The sequence below is a fragment of the Lissotriton vulgaris genome, chromosome 5, assembly GCF_964263255.1.
Source record: "Lissotriton vulgaris chromosome 5, aLisVul1.2, whole genome shotgun sequence".
NCBI classification, from domain to species: domain Eukaryota; kingdom Metazoa; phylum Chordata; class Amphibia; order Caudata; family Salamandridae; genus Lissotriton; species Lissotriton vulgaris.
In genome coordinates this window covers 1,166,598,840-1,166,620,622 of record NC_141693.1, presented here as the reverse complement: position 1 = coordinate 1,166,620,622, position 21,783 = coordinate 1,166,598,840, and the positions used below count along the sequence as shown (strand labels likewise).

The window sequence follows — 21,783 nt, the reverse complement described above, 5'->3', positions numbered from 1 at the left end:
AACCGCAGCCCCGGGAGTGTGGCGCACTAGCCAGTGGAGTCCTACAGAGGACTTATGATGTCACTAAATCCCTATTTTTGTTGAACTTTTCACCGTCTATTGCCTGAGTGCCCGCTCTACAGCTTGGAATTATATGTATATATTTATGTATGTACATGCTCCGGGTTCCTCACGAATGGGCGGGACTATTCAGTGCTTATTACGTTGAGTATACCCCTGGAAGAGAACTAGTATTACAGATAAGTAACTTATCCATCCATACTGTGCTACCTACCGGCTCGCAGATGTATTGCTGAAGAGTTTCAGGATTTAGTCTGATGCCTGAGAAATATTCAGAAGTTTTATCTGCGGATAGTCTCTACCAGGAATCGTGTTAGTGAAGGTAAGTAACTTGTTCTATTGGCAGGATGTTGTCTCTTTTAAGGAATGTATCGACATGCCAAAATAGTTTCACCTTTTGTTTTTTTTAAATTAGGACTCTCGTTGGGGTGATAAAGAAGCAGATAGTGGATGGAGAAGGGCAACCGAGGACGACTCTGAAAGGCGGCGTGCCCCTCCCCCTCCTGACAAGTACGTACTCTTTACATAGCTGAGGACACTGCATCACGAGGACATGTCTTACTTTATTGGATTGAAATTTCCATACATTAAATGATTAGAAACTGATTTAGTGCATCTTCAATGTAAACAAAGCTTGCAATGTAACATGATTGTTGGTTCACATGCTACGTTATCGTAATTTGTATAGCGCGCACATATTTTTTGATTGACATATCAGCTCTTTCAAAGTCCGGGAGGCGTGAGGTGGACGGACAGGCCAAGTGGTTCTGAGATTTGTCGCTGGCAGTACTACTAATCGGCATATTCAGATATGCCATTTGTAGAGTGTACACTTACATTTTCTAGAAGTTGGGGAGGAATGTTCTTGGTGTTTGAGACTGGATTTGCGACCCAAATCTTTTGCACCTCTTCTAGAAAGTTGTGCCATTGTCTAGTACATTGTGTACATTCAACATAAATAGGCCCCAAGGAGCAGCTATTACTGCTTCCAAGAAGACTTGCTATCACTAAGTGCCTAGCACACACTTGTGTAGGCACTTAGTGATAGCAAGTGTTCTTGGAAGCAGTAATAGCTGCTACTCCTTGCGGCCTATTTCTGTAGTAGGGGATCTCTGTGTATAGTCATAATCTAGTAAATAGTCCCGCCCATGTGCGTAGATCCCGGCAATCAAAAATAATCTCTTAAGTTGTCAAGCAATGCAGAACTGCAAAGACACTTAAGAGAGAATTTAAAGACAAATAATGCAGCCTATATCCACAAGCTACACTGTCCAGTACTTCAACTAGAAATTCCACCAAAAAAAAACCCACACACAACACAGCCTACCCAGTTTCTTCCATAGAGAAACTTGCCTCTACCAGTAAAAGCCTCTGGAATGATAGAGAGGAAGGCATGGACAAACAAGCCCCATAGGCTGCCATTATGTGGCTTAAATAGGATACTGTGCCTTTAAGAGAACTTTCCAGAACTTCTCCCAGTATCCCAGAATGCACAGTAGGTCCCTTTTACTTTCAGTTCTTGTTTCCGGCTCCTGCTAACAGGACCCTGGCATTGAGCTCTCCCTTTTCCAAGGGTTTATTGGATTTTTTGTGCACTTTTTGGATAAAAGTGTTTTCAGTTATTATATCTTGGTGTTTCCCTTCACTTCTGTGTGTGTGTTCAGGCATTTTTAGGGCTCTAAAATGCCTGCTCTTTTCGACAAGTGCCCAGCATGTGGAAGGAAGAAGTCCAAGACTGATCCACACGACATCTGCATGATCTGTCTCCCTGAAGCACATGTCCCTGAAGAATGTGACATTTGCCAGAACCTTTCAGCAAGGACCCTGAGGGAAAGGCTGAAGATTAGGCTTCAAGGCCTAGAGGAGTGACGACTGCAGGCTGCAGGTGGGTCTGGGCAGGCTGGGAAGGTTCCCTCTGCCTCTACTGAGGCCTCTGGGGGTCTCCCCAGAAGCAGGAAGACCAGCAAACGGTCCTGGTCTCCGTTGATTGCATTGACAACGACGTCGAGAGGGATGACGACGGTGTGTTCCCCGGGGCTCCGGGTCGAGACGGCGTGAAGGATCGATGTCGAAGGGCCTGGGTAGGCCGCCGTCGAGACCACCGTTGACGGCGTCTTCGTCGTCGACGTCAGCGTCGAGCGATCGGCGTCGAAGGAGCGACAGGCGTCGTCGCTCGCCGTCGAGGCGACACCGCCGGTCGCCGTTGAGAAGACGGTCGGCGTCTAGGGGATCCTCGACGTCGAGGACCTCAAGAAAGCAGTCTGCGTCAAGGAGTTGACGACGCTCGTTGTCGAAGACTGAACGTTCGATGTCGCGGAGGCGGCGTTCAACGCCGGATTCGACGTTAGACGCCGGAAAAGCAACGCTCAGCGTCGAGAAGGAAGAGATCGGCGTCTTTGAGTTGTTCCAACTCTCCTAAGCGGCGCAGAAGGAGTTATGGCGCCAGAAGTCACGCTGTGTCTGGTGGAGGGCCCCGGAGACGGCGATCACCTACTGGAGGGGCTGGTTCGCAGTCCCCTCCCCCGAAGAAGTCACCGGGCTCGGTGTACTCGGTGGTATATACACCACCTCGGCTGAAGTCGCCCCCTCCTCCTGTACCTAAGGAGGATCCTCCCATCAACCCTCCGCTTCCACCACTTCCTCCCTCAGGACAACCACCACCACCGCTTCCGCCGCATGGGCCCGCTCCTCGGTCGGAGATACCTCCTGTTTTGCAGCGTGAATCTTTCTGGATTCACTATGCTGTGCATATTCCGCCATCTAGTGGTTGGAGTTCGGAAAGTGCTTTGTATTTTTATTTTTATTTTTTTGCTGTGGGAGGTTGCGAAACCTGATCCCCTGGTGAGGCTACAACCCCCATCATGTGTGTGCAGGCTCTCAGATTATTTTTCCGCCATGGAGATCGGAGGTGCGCTGCAGCACAGCAGCAGACATAGGACAGAAGAGAGAGGCCACCAGAACTCAGAGAAGAGAGGTGGCATCAAGGAATGTTGCAGAAGGGGTTGCAGAAGGGGAAACAATTTTCAGCAAAGCAGTGGGTTACCACTGCGCGCCCCTTTTCCTCCTCATGCACCAAAGCAAGCACATTGTTCTCTGGCAGAACAACCTACAGGTATTCGGGGGGAGTACTCTGCAGTGTAAGGATGCTTCATCCTCAAACAAGGTAAGAAGAGCTTGCTCTTTCATTTATTTCATGTGGCAGCAAGAGCATGGATGGAATGCTCCACGTGTTTTACAATTTGTAATGTAGGACCAAGAGCACAGGGTATGGCCCCATGTGCTACCGTAACATTGAAAAGGGCGCAGCACAGTCAATGGTTAAACATACCAGGCTGGAAGGTTAAAAGCATGTCTACTCTAATGCGCTTACAGCAAGGGCGTCAAGGCGCTGTTTTTAGGCACTTTTAAATAGGATGTAAAATGTCTTGGGACTATTCACTTAGTCTTTACTATTATTGTGTAGTGAGAGACGTAGGTGCCTCTTCCTTACACCACGGTACTGCAGGGAAAAGGGATATTCAGGGATTCCTTATTCCTTCTAGTAGCTAATGCAGCTAATATAGCTTAAGCAGAAAGCGCACCACGTTTTTTTAAAAAAAAGTTACAAAGGTATGCTTTTGGTCATAAAAAGGAGATTCTAAGGACCTTTTATAAAATATGCGAACCCACGGTAGGTTCTACTTACAAAACATTTTGTATAACACAAAATGCAATTGTTAGGCATTTTGGAAAAGGAGTTATGGCGGGAGTCAAAGCCTTTCCCTTCCTGGGGTTTTACAAGCTGGCCTCAACACTTCTAACGTGGCGCCAAATGCAGCCCACATTCCAAGGGGTTTCAAAGGGAAGGAGAAGGCCATAAACGTCCCTCCCCACGCAACCTCTTCCAAAATCAAGGCAGCAGACTGTAAGACGACCCCATGGATCAGGGGCTTATCTCCAGCATACGCATTCCTTAACTGCCCTCTAAGCAAACCAGAAAGTCCGGTTTTAGGGGCCCAGCAACTTTAAAGGAACAGATCTTTCATCAAGAAGTAAAAAAAAAAAAAAATGGGAAACATGAAAGTTGCTGGTTAGCGTTCGCAGTAGCTAGGCTACATGATAGACTATCCTTATGCCTTATAACTAATAACAAAGATAGGTGCAACGTTTTTTACATTTTGCAGCCCCACACGAAGGATTTTTAGTGCAGGTACTTTGTTGTTTTAAATAGCAACAGGGCAAAGTAAAAAAACAAAACAAATAAAAGCACTATCATGGCAACTGCAGCAGTTAGCTCTGTCACTGGGTAGCATAATCGCATACCCATTTTTTAATCCATGGGCCAATGAATACACAGTTTTGTCTGAAAGCAAATAATATGCGCATAGACAAAGGGCCCAATAAGCCACAGCAATACTTGTGCACAAATGCAGAAAACTATCTTTGCGGCACAACATGTGCAACATATAAGTACCATATTTGTGCACAGTTTTCAATTAAATCGCAAAATATTTCTTGAGAGCTAATGCGCTATTATGCAGTTATATACTGAAGGGCCCCTCCATTGCTGGTCATTTAAACTTTTACTGGTTACTTACACTTTACTGGGTGCTACGGTAACTTCACATGGTTTATACACTACATGTATAACGTGGCAAGAGGCAGGATCACAGATTGGGCTTCATCAGTTACTGCGCCAAATCCAAGCAATGTTTATCAGCCGGCTGCATAGTTCTGCAACAGGCGAAGCAAGGGAGGGACCCCTGACTGCAAGATATAAATACACGCAGTAGGGTAACTTGGCTACTGGCCCTCCTGAAACTCTTAAGTTGTAAATAGGAGGCTAAAAGGAGGTAAATTCTTCCTATACCAACATGACCATAATGCTACATTGGTAGGTATGGGTGTATGCATATGCGTGCATATAATACACAACTACATGTCCCGCTGAACACTTAGGTTATAAATAGGAGGCTAAAAGGAGGTAAATTCTTCTATACCAACATGACCATAATGCTATATTGGTAGGTATGGGTGTATGCATTGCGTGCATATAATACACAGCTACATGTTTTTCTATAGGGGGCACATACAATGTCATTTAAAACACCGTCACACAAGACAGTGGAAGCACATACCAACTTCCTCCTCTATTCACCACTACTGGATGGCACAACCCTGTTTCTAATACGGGCATGTGTCACAAACACTATGTACAATCTCTAAGCACAACATGCATGATTATAATGGGGAATTAAGTCTCATACAACAGGACTACAAACCCCAGAAGATAAGTACATAGTTTCAAGCGCTAGACAGCATTACCCCACCGCAACATGTACTTGCAACACAACATGAAGTGGGCTATATTTATACCAATGGCGAATCAGCTCCACTAAGGGGACTGATCGCCACGAGATGCTGGGGCATACCACAATCGTCTCATACACATTATCGGTGGTTCACTGCGGCCGGTGTAAGATATACAACATACATAAGGCCTGAAACAGACTGTGCTGCAGATATGACACTATGCATACTCTAAACGCACTGTTACTTCTAAGGGGCATTTGAGTCTCACTCAGCAAGACTACAAACCCCAACATGCAGGTACATATCTACGCACGCTACACAGCATTTCTTTCACCAATGCAATATGTACTTGCAGCACAAAATTGTTTTGCTCCGATGACAAAGCCGATTCAGCTTCACTAATTGGGCTGATCACTGAGAGGGGTGGGCTTACCACAACCACACTCACCTCACACACACTATGGGCGTGGCGAGCCCCAAAAGGTGGAAGTCTTCTCCTACCATAAAGACTGCACTTCACACCATAGGGGAGCTGGCAGCTCTTCAAGGGGAGTTAGCCACAGATTCCAATCAGAAAGCCGGCAACTGAGGTTCACTGCGGCCTTTATGAACACCATAAAGAAGCCACAACCACACTCATCTCACACACACTATGGGCGTGGCGAGCCCAAAAGGTGGAAGTCTTCTCCTACCACAGAGACTGCACTTCACACCATAAGGGAGCCGGCAGCTGTTCAAGGGGAGTTAGCCACAGATTCCAATCAGAAAGCCGGCAACTGAGGTTCACTGCGGCCTTTCTGAACACCATGAAGAAGCTGGGGGCTCTTCAATGGAGTTCTCCGAGACTGCCAAAGGCATCCCATATGGCCGGCCAACCGCGGTTCGTCGCTACCATAAAATTCGCCAACTACAGTGGGGGGTGCACACCCTACCACCACGTGCTGCACATACACACAGTAACGCAAACACAATCAAAGCAATACCTCAAACATTGCATATGCTTACCATATAGCAAGTTGGATGACTGGGATTATGTAGGAACACATACCCCACATGTGGCCCACCGGAGGGAACCTCCTACTCATCACAAGTTATAAGGGCAAACGCAACACACACCTAACTAGGGCGTTTTCCCGTTACAACTACCATTACCCTCCATAAGGGCACAATGAACACAAGCAGGGTGCAGTTTTTCAGGCTTCCTGCCTACATGATAGAAACTACACATGATCTGCACACGGCACAGTGAAAAGTTACGGTGTTTCTCCCTTGCACGGAATCACAAGGCAGCTAAATACCAAATGACACCAGACAATGGCCTAATAAACATTAGGAGACCATTAGCAAGTAGTTAGCCAGCAGGCCCACAGTGTGCGATACACGCAAAGGGCCGTCACCTTCCTTGAACCGTGTGGCCAAACTAAGTCCAGAACAACTTTTCCTGCACAAGTCAACATTTTGATAGGCCACATGGGTGGAGTATTCTTCGTAAAGAAAGGATAAGCGCACACATATGTGGGCTTCTGCATCAAAATATAAATATTAGATATATGGCTGATATAGCATCAGGTACACTTATATGTACAAGCCAAGGCAGATAATAGGGTAAGGCCTTTCTTTTCTCTACCCTCCTTTCTCTACTAAGAATATTAACAGGACGCATAAGCAGGTAATAGCGCCCAGGTTCTTCAATACCATAACCACGGACAGGTGGTAACAAATTTCAACAGGGCATCAGCATGCCCCTGCAGTGGTCTGGGCAACCAAGGTGAGCATCAGACAACAAATACGTACTCCCTTAAATCAGCCAGGCACCCCAAAAAACCATTAAGCATTATCTACCTATCGTAGTAAAAACCGGCCCATTGCATAAAAAAAAATAATAATAAATGGAAGCTAGTGGTTGGTAAGGACCATATTAAAATTAGCAGGCACAGAATATAACAAGGAAATCAGATGTTAGTCTACACAGGGATGAATGGGCCTAGAACGTTTAACCATTTGAATGAAATATCCAATGGGGTTGTTCCTGGTCAATGTAGGAAGGTACCTCCTGACTATGGTTGCCCCCAACTTTTTGCCCTGTGTTTTAGCTGGTTTGTGACATAGTCGACCTGGGATCCTGCCAATCAGGACCCCAGGCCTACTGCTCTCTCTTTAAAATGGATTCCATGTACCTTAGGTACATTTCCAATTGGTACTGGGCCACCTTATCAGACCCTGTAACTCAGGGCATAGGTGTACCCAGGGCCTACCAGGGGCTGAAGCATGTATTATGCCACCCCTGGCTGGCCTCCTAAATTTGACACAACTGGCTGCATGACAGCTGGGGCAAAGTCGTGTAATCACCCTTTGCTGTAGATATAGTATACCTATATCTAAGCCTAAAATGGACACACAGATTCCTATCAGTCACTCCTATGGCAGGCCTTAACAATCCTGAAGGCAGAGTGCTTGGAATCGTGTGAGATGGTGCTCTGGCATGAGCTGAGCCTGTCTGCAGCTTGCGGAACCAAGTCCTAATAGCTGTTCCATGATATCGCATACCATATACTCTTAAGTGCATTATAATCCTCGCGGTTAAATGCTATCTTTGGTATTGCTTTATCAAAACATGTCGAGTAAGGTGTCATACGAATTGGAATACTAACCCCTCGCCAATTCTGGCGACGGGGTTAGCATTCCACCCTTCTAGAGGGACACGACATGTATGTAACTGTGAACCCCGGTTAAAGTTAAACGAAGCCTCAGCTCCACAAAATGGATGCTGCCACCACAGACACGAGTCTGACCCCCTGCAGCTGGGAGTCCTTCCAGCGAGGGGAGCCTGGACAAAGGGTTTCCTGTCAGGGGCGGTGCTAGCACCGTCCCAGACATGGTTTTGTGTATCCTGGGTAGGCAGGGCTTTACAGGAAGGTGACTGCTGAGTGGCACCCCGGTGCTCACTACGCATAGGCCGGTCAGAACCAGTTCCAGGGGCACACCAGCCCCTGGCCTGGGGGAAGTCCGGCATGGCAGAGGGGTGTAACCACCCCCCTCCTAGTCCCACCCATAGGCAGGACCTAGTCACCGGGTCAGCCCCCTTTTTTAGTATAAAGATAGGAGCGGGCCCCCTGTTCAAATTAGATCATCTTTGGAATCAAGACACGACTTTCTGCGAAAGACCTCAAGATTTCCTTCTTCAAGATTCTCCCTTGTGGCTAAGGAGTAGTCACCCTGCGTGAAGCGGGCACCATCCTAAGAACACTGCGGTCTGCTGCAAGTCCTTCTCCACGAATCCGACGACCCAGCTCGACGAGACCCGGCTTCCCTGGCACCTCTGACCTCTACTCACCTCTACAGCAAAGCTGAGAACTGTGAGTGCGACGAGACCTCGAGGGACCGACGATCGCCAAGACTGCACGACTTCTTTGCAACAAGCCCACCGTGTGCTCCACTGGTGAGTGCTTTGGGGTCCGAGAAGCCCCAACCCTGAGCAGCTCTAGCACCGAAGATCAGCCTTCCAGCATCTCCACGATCTGCGTGGGGCCCTTCTGCTTTTGCGTGCTCACCGCGCTGTGTGGCTACTAGCCGGCTGGCTTGTGGCCTTCTACACGACGCCCGACGACATCACTGCTCTGGTCTGGTTGCTCCAGACTGGCCCTTGCTTCCTTCTTCAAGAGAGGCACCCCGGACCCTCCTGGTCCACTCCAGACGCCATTTTGAGTCCACCGCGTGGGCTTGAATTTGCCAAGGCTTTGTTGCCCAATCCTGGGTCCAGCGACGCCGACAGCTTCAATCTTCGTGGGACAGCTCGCTCCTCCATCCTGGTCGCCGACAATGCCTCCTGGTCCGTGAGATCTGCGAGCACAGCGTCACCCACTCACCTAGCCGAGGTGACTACCATCCGGTGCCCTCCTGGTGCCACCTGACAACTGGCTAGTAGTCTCGAACTTGGTCCCCTCTGCTTTCAAGTGTCATCTTCCTTCGATCCAGGCTTGGATCCATCGAACTTTCTTCACTGGTCGCCTGCCAGCAACTTCTTTCTTCCAGGCTCCTGGTCCGTCTACGAGGATTCCCGACGTCTTTTGAGACCTATGCAGCTGCAGCCCCTGGGCTAGGTAACTTCGGCATTTCGGTGCCCCCGCATAGCCTCACTATCCAAGGGTCCGAATCCACTTTCGTTTTCCTCCTACCAGGTCGGGTTCGCCCGAGAACACTAACTTTGTCTTTACTAGCTACCATAGACTTTGTCCCGCATCACGCGTGAGAGTGCACACTCTGCTCCCGAGTCCCCTGGGTCTCCTAGAAGTAATCTGAAGATTCTATAGTCAAGATCTAGCGATTCCAAAGCCTATTAGTACTGTACTTACCTGCTAGTAATTTCGCATTCCACTTTCAGAGTATATGGTTTTCCGTGCCCCTCGGGCATTTGTATATACTGTGCTAACTTAAGTATTTTCGTAAGAGTTTTGTGTTGTGCTTAGTACCCTGTCCTCATAAAGAGTACAGGGCTGTTGTGAATCTTAATAAATAACTTGTTTATTTTCATAACACTTGTGTGGTGTCCTTTCACTTGGTGTTCAAGGGGTATATGTGTGGTAAACAGCTGGCTTAACACGCCCTCTCGAGTCTTTAGCCTTAGACTGCTCGTATCCACGCTACTAGGATAGCTGGTCTATAAGGTTGACTTACAACCAATCATCAATAAGGGTTGCTGGACTGATACATAGTGTTCCCTAGAATAGTGAGCACTGCATATCAGGCCACCTTCTCACAGTCACATCTAACATTTTTAAACAAATACAAATTAATAGGCAAAGTAGTACGTATATGGGTACTTTCCTCAAAGGAAAGCCGTATGGATACCTACTAGGTAAACAGGTAGGCCAATAACTAGCAGGAGGGGCACAGGCCCACTCTACCAGGAAGAAGGGTGCAACAATAGCCTTCCTGGCTAACGCACCCTTTCAAGACATATGCCTTGTAGCCCTTGTGGGCGTCGGCGTCACACCTCCTCGGGTGCATTTCCGGTGACGTCGGCATGCTTCCTGCGGAAGCTCCCACTCTTGGGCGCCATCTTCAGATTCTTTTTTCCGCGGTCGGGTCTGGATCGTTCCCGTTGGGCTCCAGACATTTTTGGAGAAAGTACTGAAAAGAGTGGAAGTTGGAGGAGATATTGGAAGAAGACTAAAGAAGACTTCACAAAACATTGACGAAGAGGAAAGAAGGTGAAAACCCCGAACTTCGACGATCGTCGACGTCCACGCGCTCAGGAAGGCCTGAACGCACAAGGATGGACAACACGCCGTTCAAGTTCTGCCCGAACTGCAGACACAAGTACGCACAGAAGGACCAGCACCCGGTTTGCAACCTCTGCCTACCGGTAGAACACAGAAGCGAGGACTGCAACGCCTGCGCCGTCTTCGCCTAGAAGACCCTCCGTGTGAGGAAGAGACAGAGGGTAGCACACGCCGCCCTCGGAGGAAAATCCCCGACGGCATCGCTGTACGAGCTGGGGATGTCCTCAGAGGAGGAGGACAACGCTGCCGCCGAAGACGACGGCTACACGGTCGTAGAGACCGATTACAAGAAGACACCTGATAAGGTAGGAGGCTCGACGTCCCACAAGAACACGAGAGACTCTGAGTCTCGAAAGCACGAGGCCAAGAGCCCGAAGGCGCCGACGCAGCGACAGCTGCCGTCCGCGACCACGAGCAGGCCCAGCGGATCCTCGGAGATGGAGTCCCTGGCGCCGAAGGCTGTTAACCAGCAGAAAACGTTGAAGATCGTCGCCGAAAGGGACCGATCGACGTCGAGGGAGAAAGACCCTAAAGCCTCGGCAACGCCCAGGGACCCGAAAGCCAGTTCGACGTCCAAGCAGTCGACGCCGAAAATATCGACGCCGAACCAGGCGCCGAAGAGAGGAGCCGAACGTTCCGAAGCCGAAAACGCGGCCGAGGTGGAAAGGAAAAGACGTCAGCTGGAAGCCGAGATGGCAAGCCTCTTGCAGCGGAGAAAGGAGGTCGCCGCCGAGATGAGTGCCTTCACGATTCCACACAAGACCAAGCACGCCGTGCTAGATCTGGTCGAGGAGGAAGAGGAACATGTCGACGACCATGTGCCTAGCGACGAGATGGTCGACGACCGGGGCAGTAGAGTGGACGCCGAGCCGGTCACCTCTGACCCGCGTGAGGAGGATTACCTAGACGTCGACACCGAGAGCCCGGAGGAGGCGGTCGACTCATACCCCTCGAGACCCTTGCCGCCGGACGACATCGGGGCATACAACTCGGCGATACAATCTGCCGCGACTGCATTCAAGTTAAAACTCGACGAAGAAAAGCAGAAAGCAGACTTCCTGCTAGAGACATTGCTCCCAACACAAACAAGAAGCCAGTTCCTCCCAATGCTCAAGAGCGTCTTTGCGCAGGGAAAGGAAGCGTTCAAAGAGCCCGCAACATGCAAGGCGGTAACTCCCAGAACAGAGAAAAAATACAAACACTCCTCGAAGGACCTTGCCTACATTCGAGGCGATGTCTCCGCTGACTCCATTATCACGGCCACAGCTCGGAAGAGGGCGAGCGTATCTACTACCTCGGGCCCACCGCCGGATAAGGAGAGCAAGAGGATGGATCTGGTGGGGAGAAGGATCGAGCGAAATGCCGCGACCCACTGGCGCATGGCTAATTCCAACGCCCTGTTAAACAGGCACATGTACCAGATCATGGAGGGGCTGGGGCACTTGGTGAAGGACCTACCCCAGGATGCCAGGCAGAAGGCCGAAAAATTGATCGAAGAAGGGAAGAACGCGGCAAATTCTTGCCTTAAGACGGCCCTGGACGGAGCAGACACCGCCAGCAGGCTAATGAGGATGGGTGTCACGGAAAGGAGACATGCCTGGCTCAGGATCATAGAGTTCAAACCCGAGGTACAACACAGTATCCTGAACACACCGTTCAACGGCGAAACACTTTTCGGAGCAACGGTTGACGAGAAACTATGCCAACTCAAAAAAGATAACGAGACTGCAAGATCCATGGGGGCATTGCAGTTCAGAGGCAACAGAAGATGCACCCCGGCACGGAGGCCCGGCGGGAGAGGTGGAAACCAGCCAGGTACATCGCACCAGGCCTTCCAGCAGACGCACCGGCAGACTCGCAGGCTCAGCAAGGTCACCAGAAGCAGTCCTGGCAATACCAACCAAGGGGTCAGTCCTTTCGAGGGAGAAATGGACGTGGCCAGAATAGAAGAGGGGGGCAGCAGCCCACCTCAAAGTGACTTCACACTCCCCCGGGTGCCCGACCACAGAAAAGATCCCAGGGGGCACCACGTACGAAGGGGTCAGGACAATCTAATGACCTATGACCACATGACACCAGTGGGAGGAAGATTAAAGTTCTATCTCCAGGAATGGAGATAAATAACATCAGACAAATGGATCCTAAACATCATTCAATTCGCATACTGCTTGGAGTTGGAGAGAAAACCAACGAACAGAAAACCAAGGGGGAAGCCACCAGCAAAAGAACAGCTGGCGAGGCTTTAGGAAGAGATGCAAGAACTTCTACAAAAAAAGGCCATAGAAAGAGTTCCCTTCAGGGAAAGGAACAAGGGAATATACTCAACGTACTTCCTAGTACCAAAGGTCGACGACAAAATGAGACCCATCCTAGACCTGAGGTTCCTCAACAAATTCATAAGAACACAAAAGTTCAAAATGACCTCCTTGCAGGAGGTGCTGCCGCATTTGCAGGTCGGAGACTTCATGGTCACAATAGACCTCAAGGACGCCTACTTACACATACCGATGAACGAGAAGCACAAGCATATGCTCAGGTTCGCAATCGGAGGAGGCCACTACCAGTTCACAACGCTGGCCTTCGGACTGAAATCAGCACCGAGGGTATTCACGAAGTGCCTCGCGGCAGTCGCAGCGCACTTACGAAGACAGGGGATACACGTAAACCCTTACCTCGACAACTGGCTGGTGAAAGCAAACTCGTACCAGAAGTGCAAGCAGCATGCACATACAGTGACGAGCACACTCATAAACTTGGGGTTCTCCGTCCATTGGAAGAAATCATCAATGGAGCCGGAGCAAGTGAAGATCTTCCTGGGGGCAGAGATCAACACCTTACAGGGCAAAGTGTTCCCCAGCGAGAAGAGAGCAAGGGCACTGGTCAAGGAAACTCGCCTATACCGGAAGGGGCAAGCTCGGACAGTGAGGACTGCGAGCAAGATCATGGGGATGATGGCATCATGCATCCACCTAGTGCCGAATGTGCGGCTCCACATGAGACCCATGCAAGAATGGCTGCAGGAACAATGGTCACAGGCTTCGGGCAGTTGGGAGGATCTTGTGGTGGTGACGCACGCAGTTCAGAAGGAGATGGCATGGTGGACCCTGGAGAACTTAACAAGGGGACAGCCTCTTACACTCCCAACTCCGACAGTGACCATCACCACGGACGCATCCACAGAGGGGATGGGGCGCTCACATGGAGGAACTCAAGGTGAGGGGTCTTTGGACGCCAGCAGATGCGACAAAGCACATCAATTACCTAGAACTGAAGACAATCTTCCTTGCACTGAAAGCCTTCCAGACAAGACTGTACAGGCGAGGGTGTTGCTACAGACAGACAACACCACGGCGATGTTCTACATACACAAACAGGGTGGAACACAGTCAACAACGCTTTCGACGCTGGCGCAGGAGATATGGAGGTGGGCCATCCCTCTCCAGATAGACCTGCTGGCCATACACCTACCAGGGAAGGAGAACATTCAGGCAGACTGGCTGAGCAGACAGACCTCGGCATCCCACGAGTGGGAGCTCAATGCTCAGGAGACAAGGAGGCTGTTCAACAGGTGGGGAAACACCATCAGTGGACCTGTTTGCAACACGCCAGAATGCGAAATGCCGAAACTTCGCATCCAGACAACACGAAGAAGGGTCCCTTGGGAATGCCCTATGGATAGATTGGTCCGGGAAATTTGCATATGCTTTTCCCCCCGATACCACTGATACACAGAGTACTGAGCAAGTGCAGGGAGAGCACCATGACCCTGATACTGGTCGCGCCGCAGTGGGCGAGGCAGACATGGTACTCGCAGATCATGGAGATTGCGCAGTGTGCGCCCCACAGATTCAGCAGGAGAAAGGACCTGCTCTCCATGCAGAACGGAGAGGTGCTGCACCCAGAACCAGAGAGCATGAGCCTAGTAGCATGGCTCCTGAGGACATCGAATTCGCACATTTGAAACTGCCAGAGAGCACCCTCAGGGTCCTTCAGGAGGCACGAAGGCCCAGCACAAGAAAGTGCTATGTCGCAAAGTGGAAAAGGTTCACGATGTGGTGCAGGAGGGAGAGACTTCACAATAAAATGAAGAAAGACTCCACGGTACTGAAGTACCTGACACACTTACTGGACAAAAAGCTCAGCTCGTCCTCCTTGAGATTTCACCTGGCGGCTATAGTGGCATACACAAGGGGTGAGATGGGCAGAAGCTTCTTCACATCACAAGTTGTAAAGAGGTTCCTGGAAGGAGCAAAAAGGATTGCACCACCCAAGCGGGTGCCACCACCGGCATGGAACTTAAACGTGGTCCTGACTGAACTCATGAAGGAGCCCTTCGAGCCGCTTCACAAGGCCTCTTTGAAGATGCTTTCTATGAAAACTGCTTTCCTGGTTGCAATTACGTCCTTACGCAGAGTGAGCGAGCTGCAAGCGCTAACGCTACAGGAGCCCTACTTACAAATACACAATGACAGGGTGGTGATGAGGACCGACCCACACTTCATGCCGAAGGTGGTGTCCAGGTTCCACATGAACCAGTCCATACAGATACCGAGTTATTTCCAAAAACCAACCACTAGCGCAGAGCGAGCTCTGCATACCCTGGACGCCAGAAGGGCGGTCCTGCATTACATTGAAAGGACAAAAGGACACAGGAAAACAAAACAGTTCTTTGTGTCGTTCGCCAACAGTTACATGGGCAAAGCAGTCACTAAGACCACTATTGCACGATGGATCGCGCAAACAATCCAACTCTGCCACAAAAGGGCAGGAGAAGAACTGGCAGAGGGGGCTCGCGCCCACTCCACTAGGAAAAAGGGGGCTACAATAGCCTTCCTGGCCAATACACCCATACAAGACATATGCCTGGCGGCAACATGGGCTTCGGTGCACACATTCACGAAGCACTATTGCGTGGATGTTCAGATGAACAAGGAAGCACAAGTCGGACAAAGGGTGCTCCAGCATATATTCAGAAACCAGAGCTCATCTTCCACCCAGCCACCACGGAAATGAGAAACCGCTACGAAATCTATGCACAGCATAGTGAATCCAGAAAGAATCACGCTGCAAAACGAATAGTTTCTTACCTGTCGGTGTAGTTTTGCAGCTTGAAGATCTTTCTGGATTCACTAGCGAACCCACCCACCTCCGCCAGAAAGATGAGGCTGGAGAGAGAAGAGGTGGTCAAAAAAAAAAAAGGGAGATAGGAGGAGAAGAAGTAACAGAATATAAGGACAAGTGGTAAAGAAATTATCACCTGAATAGAACATTGCCATTGCTTCGGAAAAGAAGGAAACACGGAAAAAAGAATACGAAGATGGCGCCCAAGAGTGGGAGCTTCCGCAGGAAGCATGCCGACGTCACCAGAAGTGCACCCGAGGAGGTGTGACGCCGACGCCCACAAGGGCTACAAAAAAAAAAAAACAAAGAAAAGACTACGAATCCGGACCCAACCACAAGACCGCAGAATATGCACAGCATAGTGAATCCAGAAAGATCTTCAAGCTGCAAAACTACACCGACAGGTAAGAAACTATTCGTTACTTACCTGTCGGTGTAGTTTTGCAGCTTGAAAATCTTTCTGGATTCACTAGCGAACCCACCCACCTCCGCCAGAAAGATGAGGCTGGAGAAGCAGGTGCACATACTGGCAAAATAAAATAAAAAAAAACAGGTGTGTACATGTCAATATGTATATAATAATTTTATAGAGGTAACCTTTTTAAAAATCGTAGGCAATATATATAGTAGATTTATTAAGCGATGAGAAAAAATCCCAAGGCAGAAGGGGAAAAAATAATCTGAGAGCCTGCACACACATGATGGGGGTTGTAGCCTCACCAGGGGATCAGGTTTCGCAACCTCCCACAGCAAAAAAAAAAAAAAAAAAAATACAAAGCACTTTCCGAACTCCAACCACTGGTTGGCGGAATATGCACAGCATAGTGAATCCAGAAAGATTTTCAAGCTGCAAAACTACACCGACAGGTAAGTAACTATTCGTTCCTCCGCCAAGGTCGTTGTCACTGCCCCCACTTCCTACTCCGCCTAAGGGGACGCCTAGACCGAAACCCCAGGATAGGCCACGGAAGACGCCTCCACGGAAACCTGCGGAGCGCCCACGAACTGGGAGGTCGCGCTCTCGTTCCAGGAGGAGGGAAAGATCGCGCAACAGGTAATCCACGCGATCGAGACGACGCCACAGGAAGCACAGGTCTCGTTCCCATACGAGGTCCTCAGTGACTACTCTCCGACTTTTTCAGGGTCACTGGAGACAAGGGTGTCACCGGTTGACGATCTGGTGGCTTTTCACAATGTCCTGTTAAGAGGTGCAGCAAAATTGGGCATCTCGTTGACGGTGCCCACACCCAAGACATCGGTAGTCTTCGATACACTGCACCAGAAACATCTCTCTCGTCCATTATTGCCCCTGGTATCGGGCCTGGAGGATCCGGCCATGGACCTTTTTCTCACCCCGGCGGTGACTAAGGCGGCCCCCTCGAGACTACAGAAGAAATACCGGGCTCCCGATTCTGATCTGGCTCTTTTAAGAGTGGAACCTCCTCCAGACTCTGTGGTAGTGACGGCGGCTCGTAAACAGCATGCCACCACTCCGTCATCCACAGTCCCTCCAGATAGAATCTAGATGGCTGGATTCGGCTGGGAGGAAGGTGTGTGGGACGTCGGCGACCTCCATGAAGGCTGCTAGTGCCACGGCCTTGTTGGGGCGCTATGACCGTGCCCTCTGGGAATCCCTCCAGCAGTTTGTGGAACACCTACCTCGTGACAAGAGAGAAGATTTCCAGGAGGTGTTAAATGAGGGGATGTTGGTGGCGAATCAGGTCATCAGCGCTGCAGCCGATTCTTCCCTTTTTGCGGCGCATGGCTTCTGCCATGGGATTAACCAGCGACGACTCGCCTGGCTCCGCCTCACGTCACTAAAACCTGACGCACAACAAAGGGTTGCCAATCTACCATTCTCTGGCGAAACCCTATTTGGGAAACATGCGAATGACGAAATGGCCCGCATGAAGGGCGAGGCCGAAACACTCACGGCTGTGGGTCTGGAAAAGCCCAAGGAGACAAAGAAATCGGACCGTCTGTTCCAGAGACGGTTTGGTGGACAGGGCAGAGGGCGTGGCCAAGCTTCAGGACCGCAACAGCAGCAGTTCCGAAGGCCGTTCCAGAAGCGCCAGAAAGGCAGAGGCGGCCAACAGTCGGTGTGAGAAGTTGGCCTGATATATAATGTTCACTATTCTAGTGAGCACTTTGTATCAGTCCAAACAACCCTTATTGATGATTGGTTGTAAGTCAACCTTATAGACCAGCTATCCTAGTAGCATGGATACGAGCAGTCTTCGGGTTAAACTCTAGAGGGCGTGTTAAGCCAGCTGTTATACCATCACATATACCCCTTGAACACCAAGTGAAAGGACACCACACAAGTGTTATGAAAATAAACAGTGTATTTATTTAGATCACAACAGCCCTGTACTCTTTATGAGGACAGGGTACTAAGCACACAACAAAACTCTTACGAAAATACTTCAAGTTGCACAATTTACACAAATGCCCGAGGGGCACGAAAAACCATATACTATAAAAGTGGAATGCGATCTGTGTGTCCATTTTTAGGGTTACATATAGGTATACTATATCTAAAGCAAAGGGTGATTACACCACCTTGCCCCAGCTGTCGTGCAGCCAGTTGTGTCCGATTTAGATGGCCATCCAGGGGTGGCATAATACATGCTTCAGCTCCTGGTAGGCCCTGGGTACACCTATGCCCTGATTTACAGGGTCTGATAAGGTGGCCCAGTACCAATTGGATAATGCACCTAAGGTACAATTTAGTGAGAGAACAGCAAGGCTGTGGGTCTGATTAGCAGGCCCACAGCCAGAGAAAGTCGTAAACCAGTGAAACAAAAGCAAAAAATCTGGGTGATCATAGGATTGCAGACCCTACTCTCCTACAGTCGGCACCAGCGACCAAAGGCCCGGCCGGGTCTAAGCCATGAGCGCTTACTTTCCCTGCATCCGTTACCCACTCCGGTGGGGGGGGGAAGCGTTCAATTTTTTCTGGCAAAGTGGAGAAAAATTACTCCAGACAAGTGGGTGCTGAATATTGTTTGCAATGGATACAGTCTTCGGTTCACCAGCCCGCCTGCAGCAATTCCGCTGGTCAGCTCGCAGTTTCAGCTGCGCGAGCTCCAGGCGGAGGCCGATATCCTGTTAATGAAAAGGGCGATAGAAGACGTACCTGTGAGAAGTTGGCCTGATATATAATGTTCACTATTCTAGTGAGCACTTTGTATCAGTCCAAACAACCCTTATTGATTGGTTGTAAGTCAACCTTATAGACCAGCTATCCTAGTAGCATGGATACGAGCAGTCTTCGGGCTAAACTCTAGAGGGCGTGTTAAGCCAGCTGTTATACCATCACATATACCCCTTGAACACCAAGTGAAAGGACACCACACAAGTGTTATGAAAATAAACAGTGTATTTATTTAGATCACAACAGCCCTGTACTCTTTATGAGGACAGGGTACTAAGCACACAACAAAACTCTTACGAAAATACTATAAGTTGCACAATTTACACAATTGCCCGAGGGGCACGAAAAACCATATACTATAAAAGTGGAATGCGAAATTACTAGCAGGTAAGTACTGGACTAATGGGCTTTCGAATCGCTAGGACTTGACTACTGAACCTTCAGATTACTAGCAGGAGGCCTAGGGGACTCGGGTGCAGAGTGTGCACTCTCACGCGGGATGCGGGACAAAGTCTATGGAGGCTAGTAAAAGCAAAAGTTAGTGTTCTCGGGCGAACCCGACTAGTTAGAGCTGAAAGGAAAAAGGATCTGGACCCTTGGATAGTGAGGCTATGCTGGGGCACCGAAATGCCGAAGTTACCTAGCCCAGGGGCTGCGGATGCATAAGTCTGGAAAGACGTCGGGAATCCTCGTTGACGAACCAGGAGCCTAAAGAAAGAAGTTGCTGGCAGGCGACCAGTGTTGAAGTTCGAAGTGATCCAAGCCTGGATCGAAGATGGATGACACCTGAAAGCAGAGGGGACCAAGTTCTTAATCACTAGCCAGTGATTGAGTGGGCACCAGGATGGCACCGGGCGAAGTCACCTCGACCAGGTGAGTGGGTGACGCTGGGCTCTGCAGTCTCACGGACCAGGAGGCTTTGTCGGCGACCAGGATGGAGGTGCGAGCTGTCCCACGATGGTTACTGCTGTCGACGTCGCTGGACCCAGGATTGGGGCAACAACTCTTGGCAAATTCAAGCCCACGCAGTGGACCTAAGATGGCGTCTGGAGTGGACCAGGAGGGTCCGGGGTGCTCCTCTTTTGGAAGGGAGCAAAGGCCAGTCTGGAGCAACCAGACTAGCAGTGGTGATGTCGTCGTTCGTCGTCGGGGAGGCCACAAGCCAGCGGGCTAGTAGCCAGACAACGCGGGAGCAGCAAAAAGCAGAAGGGCACCACGCAGATCTCGTGGATGCTGGGGGGCTGGACTTCGGTGCAGGAGCTGCTCAGGGTCGGGGCTTCTCGGACCCCAAAGCACTCACCAGAGGATCCCTCGGAGGTCGTGCTGGATAGAAGTCGTGCAGTTCTGATGATGGCCGGTCCCTCGAGGTCTCGTCGCACCTACGGTTCTCAGCTTAGCTGTAGAGGTAGGTAGAGGTCAGAGGAGCCAGGGAAGCCTGGTCTCGTCGTGCTGGTCAGTCGGATTCCGGAGGAAGGACGTGCAGCAAACCATAGTGTTCTTAGATGGTGCCTGCGGGTGCAGGGTGACTACTCCTTAGTCACAAGGGAGAAATCTTGAGAAGAAGTCGAGAGTTCCTTTCGTAGAAAGTAGTTTCAGGATTCAAAGATGATCTAATTTGGAAGGGGGCCCGCTCCTATCTTTATACTAGGAAAAGGGGCTGGCACGCGACTAGGTCCTGCCCATGGGTGGGACCAGGAAGGGAGGTGGTTACACCCCTCTCCCATGCCGGACTTTCCCCAGGCCAGGGGCTGGTGTGCCCCTGGAACTGGTTCTAGCCGGCCTATGCATAGTGAGCACCGGGGTGCCACTTGCAGTCACCTTCCTCTAAAGCCCTGCCTACCCAGGATACACAAAACCCTGTCTGGGATGGTGCTAGCACCGCCCTTGACAGGAAACCCTTTATCCAAGCTCCCCTCGCTGGAAGGACTCCCAGCTGCAGGGGGTCAGACTTGTGTCTGTGGTGGCAGCATCCATTTTGTGATGCTGAGGCTCGAGTTAACTTTAACCGGGGTTCACAGTTACATACATGTCGTGTCCCTCTAGAAGGGTGGAATGCTAACCCCGTTGCCAGAATTGGCGAGGGGTTAGTATTCCAATTCGTATGACACCTTACTCGACCTGTTTTGATAAAGCGATACCAGAGATAGCATATAACCGCGAGGATTATAATGCACTTAAGAGTATATGGTATGCGATATCATGGAACAGCTATTAGGACTTGGTTCCGCAAGCTGCAAACGGGCTCAGCTCATGCCAGAGCACCATCTCACACGATTCCAAGCACTCTGCCTTCAGGATTGTCAAGGCCTGCCATAGGAGTGACTGATAGGAATCTGTGTGTCCATTTTAGGGTTAGATATAGGTATACTATATCTCAAGCAAAGGGTGATTACACCACCTTGCCCCAGCTGTCGTGCAGCCAGTTGTGTCAGATTTAGATGGCCAGCCAGGGGTGGCATAATACATGCTGCAGCCCCTGGTAGGCCCTGGGTACACCTATGCCCTGAGTTACAGGGTCTGATAAGGTCGCCCAGTACCAATTAGATATGTACCTAGGGTACATGGAATACATTTTACAGAGAGAGCAGTAGGCCTCGGGTCCTGAATAGCAGGGCCCCAGGTCAACTAAGTCGGAAAAGCAGCAAAACACCAGGCATAAAGTTGGGGGCAACCATAGTCAGGTATTCACCTTCCTACAGTACCTCTGTCTCAAAGAGGAAGAGGTCTGTACTCCCGGTTCTTCCTGGTTCGCAAAAAGGACAAGAACGAGTTCAGGCCCATTCTGGACTTGCGCCAGGCAAACAAGTGGATTCGCAGAGAGAAGTTTTGCATGCTGTTGTTGCATCAGATTTATCCTCAGTTGCAACAGGG

At 50.1% G+C, this 21,783-nt stretch overlaps 1 protein-coding gene across 2 annotated transcripts in view; it reads left to right on the top strand.

Annotated features, from left to right (window-relative positions):
• The window catches only part of EIF3A (eukaryotic translation initiation factor 3 subunit A), a 771,171-nt gene that overhangs the window by 521,166 nt on the left and 228,222 nt on the right, over positions 1-21,783 (top strand). For both annotated transcript variants that reach the window (XM_086922925.1, XM_086922923.1), the window contains exon 18: positions 476-570. In XM_086922925.1, coding sequence (XP_086779051.1) covers positions 476-570 — 95 coding nt within the window. The remainder of the gene's footprint in view (positions 1-475; positions 571-21,783) is intronic.